This window comes from Azolla caroliniana, unplaced genomic scaffold (genome assembly GCF_043228905.1).
Source record: "Azolla caroliniana isolate FFs.n. ecotype wild unplaced genomic scaffold, voAzoCaro1.0.p SCAF_1, whole genome shotgun sequence".
NCBI lineage: Eukaryota > Viridiplantae > Streptophyta > Polypodiopsida > Salviniales > Salviniaceae > Azolla > Azolla caroliniana.
In genome coordinates this window covers 506,955-523,925 of record NW_028230436.1, presented here as the reverse complement: position 1 = coordinate 523,925, position 16,971 = coordinate 506,955, and the positions used below count along the sequence as shown (strand labels likewise).

General features: G+C 37.3%; 3 protein-coding genes across 3 annotated transcripts; 1 reads left to right on the top strand and 2 right to left on the bottom strand.

Annotated features, from left to right (window-relative positions):
• Nucleotides 1–200: 200 nt before the first annotated feature.
• LOC147868094 (COBRA-like protein 10) lies at nucleotides 201–3,705 on the bottom strand. Its single transcript, XM_087315253.1, has 2 exons — nucleotides 2,718–3,705; nucleotides 201–1,818 (listed from the first exon to the last, which is right to left on the bottom strand). The coding sequence occupies exons 1-2, from the start codon at nucleotides 3,286–3,288 to the stop codon at nucleotides 416–418; spliced, it is 1,974 nt and encodes a 657-aa protein (XP_087171379.1). The 5' UTR covers nucleotides 3,289–3,705; the 3' UTR covers nucleotides 201–415.
• Nucleotides 3,706–7,220: 3,515 nt separating this feature from the next.
• On the top strand, nucleotides 7,221–12,929 carry LOC147868093 (26S proteasome regulatory subunit 7-like). The gene is made up of 10 exons (XM_087315243.1): nucleotides 7,221–7,336; nucleotides 7,625–7,706; nucleotides 9,475–9,566; nucleotides 9,777–9,854; nucleotides 9,948–10,009; nucleotides 11,204–11,348; nucleotides 11,425–11,643; nucleotides 11,729–11,910; nucleotides 12,097–12,272; nucleotides 12,680–12,929. The coding sequence occupies exons 1-10, from the start codon at nucleotides 7,253–7,255 to the stop codon at nucleotides 12,835–12,837; spliced, it is 1,278 nt and encodes a 425-aa protein (XP_087171369.1). The 5' UTR covers nucleotides 7,221–7,252; the 3' UTR covers nucleotides 12,838–12,929.
• A 720-nt stretch (nucleotides 12,930–13,649) lies between these two features.
• On the bottom strand, nucleotides 13,650–15,562 carry LOC147868092 (uncharacterized). The gene is made up of 4 exons (XM_087315232.1): nucleotides 15,457–15,562; nucleotides 14,933–15,034; nucleotides 14,293–14,344; nucleotides 13,650–14,142 (listed from the first exon to the last, which is right to left on the bottom strand). The coding sequence occupies exons 1-4, from the start codon at nucleotides 15,534–15,536 to the stop codon at nucleotides 13,717–13,719; spliced, it is 660 nt and encodes a 219-aa protein (XP_087171358.1). The 5' UTR covers nucleotides 15,537–15,562; the 3' UTR covers nucleotides 13,650–13,716.
• Nucleotides 15,563–16,971: the final 1,409 nt, after the last annotated feature.

Sequence of the window (16,971 nt, the reverse complement as noted above, 5' to 3'; positions counted from 1 at the left end):
GCAGGCTTGTTACTCAGGAATAAGCTGCATAAGAGAGTTTCATGTCCATCTCAATATGATGACAACAGGAAGTGCCAGATAAAAAGTAAAATACACATTATTATTGAAGGCCTCTTTATTGAGGCCTCAAACACGCCAACACACAGATCACATTAATCTGCTTATTCATAGACGACATAAAAACGAAATTTTGGAACAAATACAAAAATCCTGTTATTCATTTCTATATTTTAGTATGGTAAGTCATATACAAACAAAGCATTGTGCAAATTGAGCTATTCATAGTATTTTAAGCCAATTTGAGGCATACAAAAAGAATTGTGTCCAAAGAATCTCAGCTTCTTGCGTTTTACCTGAACTTTTTGCTCTTGATGAGCAAACAATTGGACTAAAAGTACCATTGACATGCAAAGAGCTAAAAACTCCATCTCAACGAAACTCCAAAAAGCCCGTGAAGCAAAAGTACTACAGAAATGACAAAAACATGAAATCCTCTTCGTAAAACTTTGTCTGCATGGCTAGCAGGAAGTATGCCTGGAAGAGCACATTCATTGCCGTCAAAGAAAACTTTGGTCGGATAGAAATTTTGGGACGTCACATTGCCAGTCACACCTTCTAAAGTAAATGACAGGACTGATTGCTGAATACCAGGATAGTTGTCGTATATGCCATTAAGGTAATTAAGCCCTGACAGACCATACACAATAACGGTATTGTTACCTGGATTAGAATAGTTAAAGCTATAAGCTTGTTGGAACCCAGAATAAACAACCGGTGCAAGTTCAACTGCTGCGGACCAATCTTGAAATTGCATTCCTTTCCAGTTGAAAATGGTCATTCTTGCACTCCAACCATTGCTATAATCAGATACAAGATGCCAATTAACACTAACACCACAATTATCTGGGCAAGGTAGAATGTCAGGAACATTCCATCGATTGAGTTGATACCAAGCAAGAGTCTTTGCAGTACGATTTGCAGTAGGTACTGTGGCGAGCTCAACTGGAATAAATAAAGCTTCAGAAGAATCATTGCATTTAGAAGGTAGAGAGGAACAGCCACACGCACATGCCTTGCAAGGTATAACTGAAGCATTCGTATAAGAAGAGAATGACACACAACATTTTGCCGGGGTGGAAGGCTTCGAGGTCACATTGCAAGTAACTTGCCATGTTAAAACAGATGAAAGTGACCTCTGAGCCGTCCCAGAATCAGCATTTACAGTAGGTTCAACCAATCTTGGCTGTCCACAAGTATAGTCTGCATTGAAAGTACCATTAAGCTTCCAGTTTACAGGAGGATATATGAGTGTGCTATTATCACTCTCAGGAGGAAGCTTGAAAACTAATAATTGAAATACTGACTTCGACTTAGAGGCATCTTGTATAGATGGCAACAAGGTTCCATTACGACAACAATAGTCAATCCTACCCACAGTGGAGTCATTAGCTTTATACTGATCAAGATCAATTATTGTCGGAGTTGATTGACAAGAAGTGACCTGAGAGAAATCAACATTAGCATAATACTTTCCAGCATCGCCAAAAATGCATGCGTTCTGATCTTGGGATGTTGTTGTAGCACCCTTCATCGAATAGATGATTTCTCCATACTGCCATGTCCACTGCAAATTCCAGTAATCCAATCTGCCTGTCGGATTGTCATTCGATATAGTTACTTGAGCTGAGTACTGATTCGTCGAAGCTCTCAGCACATCATACGAAATTGTTATATCACCGGTATATCGTGGCAAGTACGTGGTGTCCTCCAGTACGATGGTTGAGTTGACTTTAATGCAACATGTTTGAATATTTCCAGCTGCCATTTGACAAAAAAAGAAATTGAAAATCATAAAGAATATATCCGTGTCTTTAGATTTATATATGTATGCATGAATGTACGTACATGTACTAGATCAAAAGTTGTCACAAGACTTGCATGCTCATAAACTTTAGAATATATTTGAGTATAGATTTATGATTTTATGTGTGTGCGTGTGTTTGCAACCATGTATTGTATATGTATTATATAACAACACAAGATTAAATCCAAAATCCAGTGCTCATAAACTTCCAATTGTCTATTACATACTGCGTGTTTGTATGCATGCAAGTAATATATGTATTAGGTCTAAACTAGTATGTATTGTGTGTTTTCAAGCATACATATACACTTACAAGCATGCGTGTTTTCAAGCATGTACATGTATATGTATTATATCTAAACTAGTAACACTAGATTAATCAATAAAATCCAATGCTCATAAACTTCTAATTGTCTATTACATTCTGGATGAAATGGAGTTCACGAAATTAGGAGGACGCCAAAATAACGGTGGTCCCACACTTCAATTGTTCATTACAAGCACAAATATAAAGACATATTTACTTCCTAAATTGATTACAATCTTCTTCAAAGGAGATAATCACTAAGTTATATATCAGGTGGAAAATATCTGATCAAGAAGCATATCTCGTCTTTATAAATAATCATAGGCAATACATTTGAGTCCAAGAAATAATCGCAAGTAATACACTCATCTAACAAAACTTCAATTCATCTGTGCCATTTTCCTACAGAACAATGCAGTACCTTAAATAGCAGAGACATGTTTCAAAGATATATTAGAGAGAATAGAGAATTTCGTTACGTTAAAACCATAGCAGAGAAAACAAAACAAAAAACTTTAAAGATGATTTAAGAATAACATAACGCACCTTTGACAGATAATATTGGTTTGCTACACTGGAAATTACGATCTACGAGTGTTATATTGTTTGGCAAAGAGCTCTCATTCTTTCCAAACTCAGTCCCTTTAAGCTCGAGTACAACTCCCATCTGTGAGAGATCATTTGCGGTCTCAATTCCTGTTTTAAGAGTATTTGAGCTAGTAAGAGTTACACCTTCACTTGCATTCACGGGGAAACTTGATCCATCGGAGAGCAAAGCCCCCCCTGCAGAGACAAGAATCTCTTTGTTCACATAGCCTATGAAAACTTCCCATCCTTTTAGATCTTCTTCCCCTGCATTGAATATCTCTAGATTGGCCTTAAAAGCATAGGGTTGTTCATCAGGATTTAATTCGTAAGGGAAAGATTTAGATATTGATACAAGATTGTAGCTGATTCCAACACTCGAGTTGCAGGTCGTGGCTATGGCAAAACTCGGAGTGGCTCCCTGCGCAGAGCAGAAAGGGAGGAGACAAAACAAGAGTACGTGAAGAAGAAGAAGACGACTCACGATCACAAACATGATGAAGAATGTGCCTCGCGAGAAGGAAAAATGCATAGATTTCTGGGTACAGGAAGAAATGACTTGGTTAATTTGAAAAATGGTCTTTAGAATATGCAGGATTTTCCTGCAAACGAGCAATAGCAGGAAGCTTTCCGCTATGGAAAATTCTTGTCGATGCAGCGAGATGGAGAGATAAAGACGTGTGTAACTCTAGATCTGGTCGAAGAAAAATAGATTTAGCTTTCAATGGAGCTATAAGAACCACATGTCAAAGTGAATCAGAAAAACCTGAGTGTTCTTCTTCTTCGTCTTTACTTTCTGAGTCAAATATGGCAAAACGCTATCGAAACTACACATTCCGTTGAGAAGAAGAAGAAGAAGAAGAAGAAGAAGAAGGGAAATGGATTAGATAAAGAGATAGAGATATGCTGCCATGGCGAAGAAACAGAAGGAGGAGGACGACGAGAAGGTGAGGAGACGAAGAAAAATTAGGGAGAGGAGAACGCGAGAGCAAGGTACCGGCCATTGCCGGTCTGCCCACAGGCTTTGTCGGTCATAAAGAATTCGGATTTTCCCGCCCATTTTGGTTCCAGCTTTTACTTCCTGCTTTTTGCGTTTTGTGTTTTGCGTTTTATGTGCTCTTTTTTTAATCTTCTCTTTTTGGGTGCTTCTTGCTTCTTCTTACCTTGACCTTTAAGCTTTTCCTTCTCTTCTTCTTCTTCCAAAGAGAGGTAGAGAGTCCATCCATGCGTAGCGGTAGCAATTCATTCTTCACGGCATCCTCTTCTTCTTAAATTTCTGTTGTAATGTGAATCAGTGCTGCTGGATTGCACACTTTCATTTGTCCATCCACTTGGAAAATGAAAGGAGATGATGTTGCTTGGGCCTAAGTATGCAAACGTAACACATGTCACATGCCTCTTCCATTGCATTATCTCTTTCCTAGTCATATGCTCGATTGTATTTTTGAAGTGGTGTTGTGTTGTTCTTGTTATTAAGTGTTGTTATTTAGGTCCATTTTGATTTGTTTTTGTCTAGTTAAAGTTCTAATGCATGACGTGATAACATCATGTATAGTGCACTATTGTCCGCAAAATATGAGAGAAATATAGTTTACATAAGACCTAAGAGTCATTTGAATGACAATAGAGTTTTCAATATTAATCACATAAAACAAATTTCTCGATGTCATGGTTCACTATATGCAAAATCGTGCTCATGAAAGCTAGCACGTTCAAATGTTCTATCTCATCCCACTTCTTGCCTTGACAAACAACCAAATTTATATAAATTAATAATCTATTCAATCAATGGAAGAGCAATCAATAAACCATTGCCCAATAAATGTAATCAAGTTGTATAAATAATTGTAATCTATCATGATTTTGATACTTGTGATTTTCTCATCATACATTTATGTATTGTTATTCCTAAAATATTTTGCCAAATGTGGTCTACATTATCAATGTGAAAGTTCCTATTCGGACTACTCATATTTGGTACTACAACGTAGACTATCGTCTGTTAGAGACATAGACTAATGTAAGCATTAGATAAGGATAGAATATAGATGAATAGATAGATCTAGAAAGGAGAGAGAGAAAGAAGGGTGCCGATCCACCCGACCACCCCCGAGCGAAGGGATTGAGATGGACTCGAGCCTCGATCGGCGTCCCATACCACTGTTGTGGCGTTGAGTCGTACCTGGTGCTGGCGCGCTCGCTACAAGAGTTGACCCACCACAAGACAGAGTCTCAACGTAGTCAACAAGATGATGAAATGAGGGTAGCTAGGCCTCTTATTTATAGCAATACCCAAGGCCCCCAACCATGTTCACACTTGGGCTAATGGGTTGTCTCAATCCCGAGGATTAAAAGTAATCATCCCATTCTTTACACTCTCATTTAACCCTCACACTTATCCACGTGTATCGAATACTACAGTAAATTCTCACCACGGGATATTATATGGTCATGCCCGTAACATTGTCGCTCCGCTTAGAGCAAAGGACCTTACATTAGATCATCATGAACAAGATAGTATATTGATAACTTGTCTATGTTTACATCATTCATTTTGGAATGGTGGGTGGGAGGTGTTGATTATTCACCGGATTGGGTAGGTAATTAGTGATTGGTTAAAATTAAGATTCAACAAAATAACATGTTTTGAGGACTATAGATTAATGTTGATAGGAGCCTAATAGCAAAATATAAGTTTTAGAAGTTGTTGGCTAGATTTATAATAAGATAACGGTTCATAAATTCAAGATACAATTTAGAAATGCAATGGCTATTAGTAACATTTTCAAAAGCAATTTCATAAAGCCTTCAAAACTCCAAACATACACACAACATTGTATATGCCGTGCGTTAGTAATTATCTTTATCTTCATATATTTGTGATGGTAGGTATGTCACAAACTAAACAATCATTATTTTTTCTCAAGAACTATTGCATATTGTCTATACTTCATCAATTTAATAATTGAAACCAATGAGGAGAAAAACTAATTGTACATTACGGAATAGGGACACGAGGATATAACGTAGTTCATCTAACATGCCCATAGTTGGAGAGAAATAAGATAATTCCACAATTATAGAAATCGGTTGCACCTCAAGACCGAGCTCTCACACCCCAACAATTGTTTTTGTCTAATATACCTTTCTATCAAACTCTTGTTACAATGTATTTTCCTTAATAGGATCTAGAGAAAGAATAAAGAGAAATGATAGTTCTCGGATTCGTAGATCTCGATGAATGGGTAGGAGTTACAACATTTTTACAATAGTTGGATGTGTCTCCATAACTTATTTTCAAATTTAAAACAACAATTTAAAAGAACTTGGCTATTCTTGATTATTGAGCCATCAAATGTCGTGTGTACGTAGTAACTAGTGCATAAATGTTTGTCCGTATACATACAACAATTGTAGATACGTGTACTACACGTGCACTAAATTATTGTTGTTGAATTGTGCCTACATGTGTTAGTTGACATATATGCAACATAACCAAGAAATTAAGTGCGTGGATATTAATTTTAGGTTTGAATAATTTGAAGATGTTTTTTGTGAAGCTTAAGACTCGTTGTTTGAATTGTAAAATTCACTCATACAAGCAACTTAATTTAATTGAACTCATGTTTATTCTTCTTTTATGTTGTACCCATTTAAGCAATAAACTAGACAAGGATAGATTTGTCATCTACCTAGTAATCAAGATACCAATTAAGCAATAAACGAGACAAGGATAGTTGTACCCAATATGTAATCAAGATACCATGTAAGCAATAAACGAGATAAGGATCACTCGATACAAGAATCAAGTTACGAAGCTAACATAAGATTGCCCCACACAAGAAATCACTCACGCTGCCAAGTATGGGGTCTCAAAAAATACAACATGTTTTTAAATATCATTATTAAACCTAAAGAATCACTTACACATCCCCACAAATGCACCCTTTTTGTTGGCTTGAGAACTACCGCCCGTCACATGATTATTTTGTGAACAAATGTAATAACGTTATGTTGGCAACAAGCCAAGCCTTTTTTTCCATGTGAGCATAACAAAACCCACGAATCTATTTATTACATATGTCTATGAGGTTTTGCATGTTCTGTTCGACTGAATACCAATGATTATGATGGCACAAAGACAAGAGTAATGTATGTACATATATCATCCATTGGCCACACACACACACACACACAATGCCAAGCCAAAAAAACCCCATCTCTCTCCATAACATTCGATTGCTTTTAACATATCCTCTCCATTCCATTCCTTCATTCTATTCAATTCAATAATATGTAACGTACATACATATGCTCATTATTCATACATAGAGAAGAAGAGGAGTTGTTGTTTCAGACATGAATGAATGTATGATTATGTAATCATCATCATCATCATCATCATCATCATCATCATCATGAAGTGAGAGTTTAAACTTCTGCTGCTTCTTCTGCCGCTCGCTCTGCGAGGACGGTACCTTGGAAGAGAAGAAGCCATGGTGCCTGAACCCGACAAAGATTTGAAGGAGAAGAACCCTCCCCCTCTCGATGAAGACGACATCGCTCTTCTCAAGACCTATGCAAGTTCTCTTCACTCACCCTTCTACTTCTGCCTTTCCTGGATCAAAGAACCGCATCCTTCTATCGTCTTCTTCCGTCATTCCTGAAGAGGAAACATATTTTTTCTTACTCCCTCGATCCTTTTATTTATTTTTTTCTGTTTTTCCTGACGAAGAAACTTATATTCCTTCTTCTCTCATCGTTTTCTTTTGTCTTTCCTGATCAAGAAAAATATTCTTCCATCTTTCTCATTTTTTGCTTATTTTTAGACTCTATTCATTCTCTAAGACCTTCTTCTTCTTCTTTAGGGCCTTGGCCCCTATGCCAACTCCATCAAGAAAGCGGAGAAGGAGATCAAAGATATGGCGAAGAAAGTGAATGATCTGTGTGGTAAGTCATCTTTCATTTGATTATTTAAATTTATTATTATTTCATTCTCTGTTTTCTAGTTCGTTATAGTGACAGAATGGTGAATATTGTGTGTGGGAGTTCATGTTCTTCCTGCCAACGGCCTTTCCCAGTCTATGCTTAAGTACTTTCTCATTGTTAAATTCCTATGCTTTAAATCTAGTAATGGCGAAGAAAGTTGATGCTTCATTCGCTGTTTTTCTTCCATTCTATGCCAAAGTCTTTAACGGAAATGATTGTCTTACTAGTTCGTCTGTTAAATCGTCATATGTTTTCTCTGCTCTACTTTTGCAAATTCTGTGTTAAATTATTTCCTTTTGCTTAATTTCTATTACATAATATGGACCCATGCTTCTAATCGAACCATTAATACGGATAATTGTGACTTCAACACAGCAATAAATATTACCCTTGTTTGATCATTTCCTTCACATTTTGGAGTATGAAGTCGGTTTGTTCTTTGATAACTCATTTGTCTTTAAAATGTTAAGTTTCAGGTTATCTTGCATCACATTATAATACAATATTGTCCCACCTTTCTCATTATTCTTTGATTTCTGGAAAGGTGTCGATTGATGATCATAAATAGGTGCTCTTCCGTTTGTCATTTTCAATCTCCCATCATATGGTGTTTTAGCCATATTAGAGCTGCTCACATCTGGTGGTTGAGAAAAACCAATTATTCCAAAATCTTCTAAAGATCTCCAATGTTTCCCGAAGCCCTTTGAAAACATGGTTGCATGCCAAATTTTCCAATCGGGTTGGACATGACCATTTGCAACTTATTTGTTTGAGTAGGGGTGACAACATCTGGTTTTTCTCTATTGACCTCTTGCCTTTTTGCTGCTGCCGCTTAAACATAGTTTCATCTTCCTATCCTCTGTTGATAGTTTTGATCACGCACTATCTTTGCAGAAACATCACCAGAAACATGTGATACTAGTTAAATTTCTTGATTAAGTGAGGGAAAAGCTTCCATAACATCTCACTGCTTTGATTGTTGCTTCAATTTGGAGGAAAACCTCAAAAAATGATCAACTTCTGTTGACGAAACCATGAAACGAGTTTACTGAACTGCCGAGAGTAGTAAAACGCCTGTGATCAATTGGACCGCCAATATTGCTTAAAACAGGAGAGGTATTCTTTAAGCAATGGAAAATCCTTTGGATTTTACTCTCATTCAGTTTTAAAAGGAGGCCAGATTGCTCCTGAGTTTGGAAGTTGATGCAATGTTGGCCCCAAATACTTGCGTCCCTTTTGGTATTTATTTATTGATTACTAATAGAAGAAGATAGACCCCAAAACCTAAAATTACAGTCAGCATTCTAGGCCTATTTCAACAACCAAAAATTGCATGCAGAGCTTCCAACATCGAGCATAGAAATAAGGAGAGTAGGTCAGCCAGGAGATATACAGATTTCGTTACATTAAAATGACTTTCATTAGCCCTGAGTTTAAATTTATATTTCAATATCAAAATGGGTTTATTGTGATAAATGATTTATGGCACATTATTTCTAAATATGTTTATTTATTCATGTTCATTTTCCTATGTCAATTTTCTGAGATTAAATACATGTCGAAGTTCGAAAGAATTCGTACTTTGTACGAAATATTTTGTCATTCCTCTTATTCTATCCTAAAAATAGAGATTATTCATTTCTTTGGTCGAAGTCCCTAGAAGTCCCATTAACTGTGTGCAGGCATAAAATATATTTATGGTTCATAAACTAATTTACATTCTCTATAGGAATCAAGGAGTCAGATACAGGATTGGCTGCCCCAAGTCAATGGGATCTTGTTTCTGATAAGCAAATGATGCAAGAAGAACAGCCTTTGCAGGTTTGTGTTAAGACTGAATAGTCTATAACAATTGCAAGGTGTGTGAAACAATTATTTTAACTTAATTATACGAACAGGATTGCTCCTAGGAACCCTCATGTGATAATTTTTATTTTCAGCATATTTGAAAATAGCTAGAAAGGAGAATTCTATAAGCTTTGAATAGGTCACTAATTATGGTCAAAGAATCATGCCATTTTTTTATGGCAGGTTGCCCGATGTACGAAAATTATAAACCCTGGAACAGATGATGCAAAATATGTCATAAATGTTAAGCAAATTGCGAAGGTATGATACGTCTATATTATTTTTCTAATACCTGCACCTATATCCTACAATGGGTAGTAAAATATCTGATGTTTATTTGCTGTATGCTTGTAGTTTGTTGTCGGATTAGGCGAGAAGGTTTCACCAACAGACATTGAGGAAGGCATGAGAGTTGGGTAGGAACATTCGATAACCTATCATGATCCTCCAATAGAAAATCATTTAACAATTGTGGCTTAGTGATCAGTTCCTAATATGAAATTACTGTTTGGGAGAATGCTCCATCTAGTACTTAGTGTTACTTGTATATTTCCTTATAGGCCACAACACTGACTCTTGTTACCTATTAATCTGGTATTATTTAAGGTTTTTATCCAGTATTTAGGTAGGCATAATTAGTGTATATAAGCTCAAGAATCTTAGAGATTGGTATGCTTATATAAGAGAATAACTTGGATGTTAGTGTAGGCATAATTAGTGCATATAAGCTCAAGAATCTTAGAGATTAGTATGCTTATATAACAGAATAACTTGGATGTTGGTGTAGGCATAATTGTATACGAAGTACAGAGTTGTGCATCCAATATCATGTAGCTGAAAAATTAAATATAGATCCTATAGTCTTTGAAAGATGGCTGTAGGTGGCTGAACATTGTCGCAATCACTCATAAAATTTTTTAATATTTTGCCCAAAAGGTAATACACAACATTACAGATCTTGTGCGCCCAAAAGGTAATCTTGAGATGAAGGCTACTGGTAATATACACTACAGATATTGTGCATTTGGTGGTTCATTGTCTAGCATCTATTTGTTCGCTCATCTACTACACAAACATGCCATTAGGTTTGAGAACTGGATGTGTTTTCTGAACTCTAAACGAGGGTGGTGAGATTAGCAGTCATTATTGTACATATTAGATACTCAAAATACTAACTATTAGTGTAAAACTTCTGTGGGTTGGTATTGTGTTCCCTATCTGCCTCCTGCATCCACTAGAACAATTAATGCACACTACAGATACTATGGATTCTGTGGCTCACTTTCTGTCATATATTTGTTTGGTCTACTGCAAAACTGTGGTTGGGCTGTGCATGTTAATATTGAGTACTGACCCCTGTTTCTGAACTCTAAAACATGATGGTGGAATAGGTGCATTTATTTGTCTGCCTATAGATGGTATACATGTAGGGTATAAATCTTTGTTGCGTAATGTCTGGCTGTTAGTGCAAAACTTCTGTAGTTGTCATTGAGTTCCCTGTTTGTCGGCTGCACACTCTGATGAACTAGGTTTTGTATGCAAAATTTACATCATAGTGTTTTGCTTTAGAGATTTGGAGTCTTAACTTAGTCCGCATTTTATTCTCGTAGTGTTGACCGGAATAAGTATCAAATTCAGATACCCTTACCTCCCAAGATCGATCCAAGTGTGACGATGATGACTGTGGAGGAGAAGCCAGATGTTACTTACAATGACGTTGGTGGTTGCAAAGAACAAATAGAGAAGATGAGAGAGGTATGTTCTTCGACTTTGGAGATTGCAATCTTGTAGTCATTGTTACCCCCTGTTTACAATGGCGATAGTGAATCAGGTTGTGGAGCTACCTATGCTGCATCCAGAGAAATTTGTAAAGCTTGGTATTGACCCTCCAAAAGGTGTACTCTGTTATGGGCCTCCTGGAACAGGGAAAACACTCTTGGCACGGGCAGTGGCAAATCGTACAGATGCATGTTTCATTCGTGTTATTGGTAGTGAGCTTGTACAGAAGTATGTTGGTGAAGGTGCACGAATGGTCAGAGAACTTTTTCAGGTGTTTTGGCTATCCTCGTCACTTAATAAGCTACAGTGAGATTACAGATGAGGATTCTGACATTATACTGTTCTTTATTGTACAGATGGCCAGGTCAAAAAAAGCATGTATTGTGTTTTTTGATGAGGTGGATGCTATTGGAGGTGCACGGTTTGATGATGGTTTGGGCGGTGATAATGAAGTCCAAAGAACAATGCTTGAGATTGTGAATCAGTTGGATGGATTTGATGCTCGGGGAAACATCAAAGTTCTTATGGCTACAAACAGGTCAAATTCCGCTAGCTATAGATTTACAAGTGGATTTCAGTAATGGAAAAACACAAAATACCCAAACTTAATTGGCATTCATCAGAATACCCCAAATATTTGAAGAAATTATCATATATACAGTACAGAATTTGTGATGGTATTTATGATGCTATTTTACTCATTTTGCTATTTTGCCCGTTTCAGACCAGATACACTTGATCCAGCACTATTAAGACCTGGCCGACTTGATCGAAAAGTGGAATTTGGGCTCCCAGATCTTGAGAGCCGGACACAGATCTTCAAGATCCACACACGAACAATGAACTGTGAAAGAGACATTCGATTTGAATTACTCGCACGACTTTGCCCTAACTCTACAGGTGCACAAACTTTTGTTCTAATATGGAGCCATCCCTATCGAATTAACTAACCTTTGAATGTACAAGTGATTTTTGCCTAATTATTGCATTTATTTAATGATTAAACCTAAAATTAAGTGGTTAGCAGCCTGATTTTTGTACTCAATTTTTATCAATTTAATTATTTGCATTGAACTATGTGATTAGCCTTCTATTTGCTAGTAGCAATCAGTTCATATCCAATGAAGTATGAATTAAAATTTTCTTTTTTTTGTGGACATTTATATTTAGATTGCTTTGCCCTAAAGCAGAAAATCAACATTTCTTACAAGCTCTGTTTAGTGATATTGTTAAAAACTGAAAGGGAAAATTCGATATTTTTATTCTCCTACAAAGTTTGTGGAGCTCTGAATATCTTCTTTTCACAGGTGCAGATATCCGAAGTGTATGCACTGAGGCTGGGATGTTTGCAATTCGTGCTAGGAGGAAAACCGTAACAGAGAAGGATTTCTTAGAGGCTGTGAACAAAGTTATCAAAGGCTATCAGAAGTTCAGTGCAACTCCCAAATACATGGTGTATAATTAAAGCTTATTAACATCATAATCTTCCATAAGCTAAAAAGGAAAAGTATCAGCAAATGAAGAAACGTTGTTGCTACATTTAATAACAAATTTTTTTGTACTTTTTATCCAAATTAAAATGACTCCACTCCTATGAGATTCCTGTGTCCATCTATTTTCATAAAAATATAACCACTCAGTTTTGCTTGTTATCCAAGCAAAACTATCGATTTAATCATCAATAGGTCTAATATTGGCATCAACATAGAGCAAATTCTGGTGGTGTTTTAGCTTTCCATAAAAAATAAAACTATTTACACTTAAAACAGTTTCATTCCAACTCATCCACGCAGTGCTATTAGATGCAATTTCATTCGAACTTTATTTGTGTAGTAGGCCATGGACAGTTTCTACTAATTTCATTGTGTACATAGGATGGAACCGGGGTGGTTAATAAACCCACTCTAGCACCAGTAAGAGGTAAGTAAATGGAATGCCTTAATCACTCAGATTGAAGTAAGTCAAGATCAATTATTAATTATCTGATGGAAAGCCGTAATACCACAATTTTAGTTTTGGATACTTTGATCAAGGTTAGCTTACTACACAGCATAAATCGTCCTTAGTTTGATTAGGTTAGTTGATACTGGCTAGGTGCAAGATCCTCAAATCAAATGGTGGCAAAAGTCTTATAAAGGTTGAAGGCTTTCACTCCACCCTGCTGCTATGGTATTACAGCTTAAAGAACATCCAAATGAAAATGATGAATACTAAGAATTAACAGGTGGTACAATAAAATGACCCAAAAATCTCGAACTACAAACTGGTAACAAAGAATTAGAGAAGGGTCTCATATTTCCAAATTCAACAAGTTGATTTACAGGAGAGAATGAGATACATCATCCTAATTGCTATCTTCACTACCATAATCTACCAAACCATTCCAATGTGGCTTAGTTATCTTAATCCCACAACTTAAACTCTCAACAGCCTGTGACTTCTCACATGGCTTAATCCTAAGACGCTGTGAAACAACACTTTGAATAGATGTCGATACCAATCGTTTCCGAGAACTCACCAGTGGAATACTACTAGAACTGCTGCTCTCACCATGTTCTGATTGGAAGCATGAAGTATTATGAAATTCCAGATGTTTTTCCATATCATTTGTATTCACACCTAAGCCATCCCAGGGCCCACGCATATCTTTCTGTGTGGTGACGGTTTTCGTTGCAAAGCTTCGATTTCCACCTCCAGTAGGAACATCGAGTATTGATCCTCTTCCTGAAAGCAGAGCTTGTTGACTCTCAATTTTTTCTACCTCCGCTGCCTGACAACATCAACAGAAACTGTATAGACACTCATTAGTCTCTGTAAGGAATCTCAAGATATAGTGTATTGGTTAAATAAAAGACTTCAAATGGATATTTTGGCAACTAAATGTAAGAAGTTGTATTGTAAACTGTATTTGAACAAGTACCTTTGCAAAGGGATCATTACAAAACTTTGCAATGTGTCCTTTCCGTCCACACCTGGTTCAAGGCTCAACACTATTAGCACAAAAATTCAAGATGCAATTTTGCAGTTTATCAACAAAACGCCATCTTTTCTGTTATGTTTTACCGCAGGTAAAACACCACAGTACATATAGACGGTGATTAAAAATATGCGCCTACTAGTATGGCACCTTAATAGAAACATGGCTAACAATATAGAGCCACTCTACAAAACCCATCTCCAGGAAAAGGAGCATTCCTAAACACTCATGATGTTGGAATATCATGATTCACAAACAATTAGTAATGAGTTGCAAAAAAGTACACAATATGACTCAAATGCTAGCATATGTACCAGACTCTTATGTGAGCCACCTTTAAACTGCAATGCTAATAAATCTACATAGATGATGATGATGTGTCAAAGCAACAAAATCAAGTGGAATGCTATGCATGTTAAGTTGATTTAGGGGATAAATTCAAAATATCCATAGATACCAGAACAGGCTTTAACTGTAATTGTGCAATGAAGAAGTAAAGCTAGTTAAAACGTATAGATCTGAATCACATGCTTGCATCAAGGCTAATTTTCTTTTAAATCTTGGACGGATGTTTTAGCATTACTTGTGGCAAGACACATGCTTGCAATTGCGTTGGAGGTGGCCCTTCTGCCCACATTTGCCACATGTAACACCTTCCACACATTCCCAAGCCATGTGCCCCTTCCTGCTCTTTCCTACAGAGAGAATATCTTAAAAACCACATCCAAACATGATCCTTCAAAAAACCAAACCATATTACGAACTCACAGACACATATGCACACGTTAATTTACTTCAAAAAACCTAACCATGTAATGATCTCAGCCGCACGTGTTGATTTACTTCGTAACAGACAACGAAAATGAGAGAGAGAGAGAGAGAGAGAGAGAGAGCCCTAACACCCTAACTTGCATAATCTTAACAACACTACCATATACGGACCTCAAACCCTGTCTCTTTCTCTCCCTCGCTTCCTCTCTCTGCACATTATCCTATATATCCTGGGCATCTTAATTTCTCCCAAAAATAAAGATCGAGAAAAAACAGAGATCCATGGAACTTCTAGGTTTTCAGAGAAATAAAACAGAAATAGAGAAAGATGCAAACCCGTTGCATCGGAAGCAGGTATGGAGGGAGCAATCTCGAGCAACATGTCCAGACCTTCCACATCTGTGGCAAGTGCCCATTCTTTTCTTTCTTCTGATCAAGGAGGAGAGGAGGAGGACCGAGGTAAATAAGCTCTCTGTGATGAGGGCATTGGCATAAATAAGGGAAAGGGCATAGGGTGAAAATAAGAAAATTACAAAGAAGAGAACACGAGGACGAGTTTTTGGGGGCGGGAGAGGGGTATCATGTATGTATTGATAATAACCTTCCCACGCCGAATGTCCTCACAATCACTCACGATGATGTATCAAAAACCCTCTGGCATTGTTGAGGGTACATTTGGGTAGATTATGAAACAACACCTCGTAAATGAATAAAGCCAAAAACCCGGTGTCGTGAGGATTTCCGACAATAATGAGAAAATCGGGTGGATCGGGCAACGTCGGCGATGTGCGACATGTGCACAAGTACATTAGGAAATGTAAATAAAAATAGGGAAAAGTACCAGGATACCCCTGGAAGTTCCAAATTTTAACAAATTACCCCTATGTCCAAAAAATTACACTTTATAAAGGCAATAAATGTGATGTGTACAACGGTCCACATGCACACGTATAGGGTAGTGGGGGAGTGTGAAAGTGTGAAGTGAGAGGGGTTTAAATGTACTTCTCCCATCACCACTCTGGAAATCAAGGCAAATATCTCCTCTGAAACAGAGGAATATTTGATCGACTTTGTAACGTATCTCCCTCCTTGGGTTATAAAAGGAGGAGAGAGTCTCTTCTTTAGGGGTCCCCCGTTTTTGAGTTGGTAACCTGATTTTGTTCGTCGTTTGTTTGTCTATCAGGGTTTGGGGTTCCATTTTTGGTTTAGGGTTTAGTTCCGTTCGAGCTTGTATGCTCTGTGGAGTTTCCGATTTTCGCTCCGTCTTCTGTGCAAGGCCCCACTCGGCGTGACGAGCCCGAGAGCCCCCCGACTAGCGGCTTGCCTGCAAACGATTGTTGTAATATGGTCTGCTCGGTTCGGCTCAAAACCGGAGTTGTAACCTATCGTCTATGTACATAAATATATATAAAGTTGTGCATAATTGTGTCTCTGTTGGTGTCGGATGTGCTTCTTTCCGATTTCTAAATGCGAGAAGCGTGTGTTGAGTAAGCGCTACGCGCGTGTTCTCTCTCTCTCTCTCATTCGATTGCCTTTCTCTTCGCGTCACCGGGGGTGTTACCAACAACTTCTTTCCAATAATAGAGTAATGCGTACCCCAATCACGCTTTTGACCACTTACGTCTGTTTCCAAAATGAAAAAGGCGGGATTGGGGTACACATTATGCTATTATTGAGATTGCCCTCCATAAATGTTAGTTTTATTGTTATGGGCATGTGGATAAAAATAAATACGATAATTCAGGAGGTGTTTTCAAGGGATTCTTGGTTTAGGCAAATCTACACGAAAAACACTTTCGATCGTGCACAAAGTTTCTACAATAAAAAAAAGTGGAGGTGTAGATGTAAAAG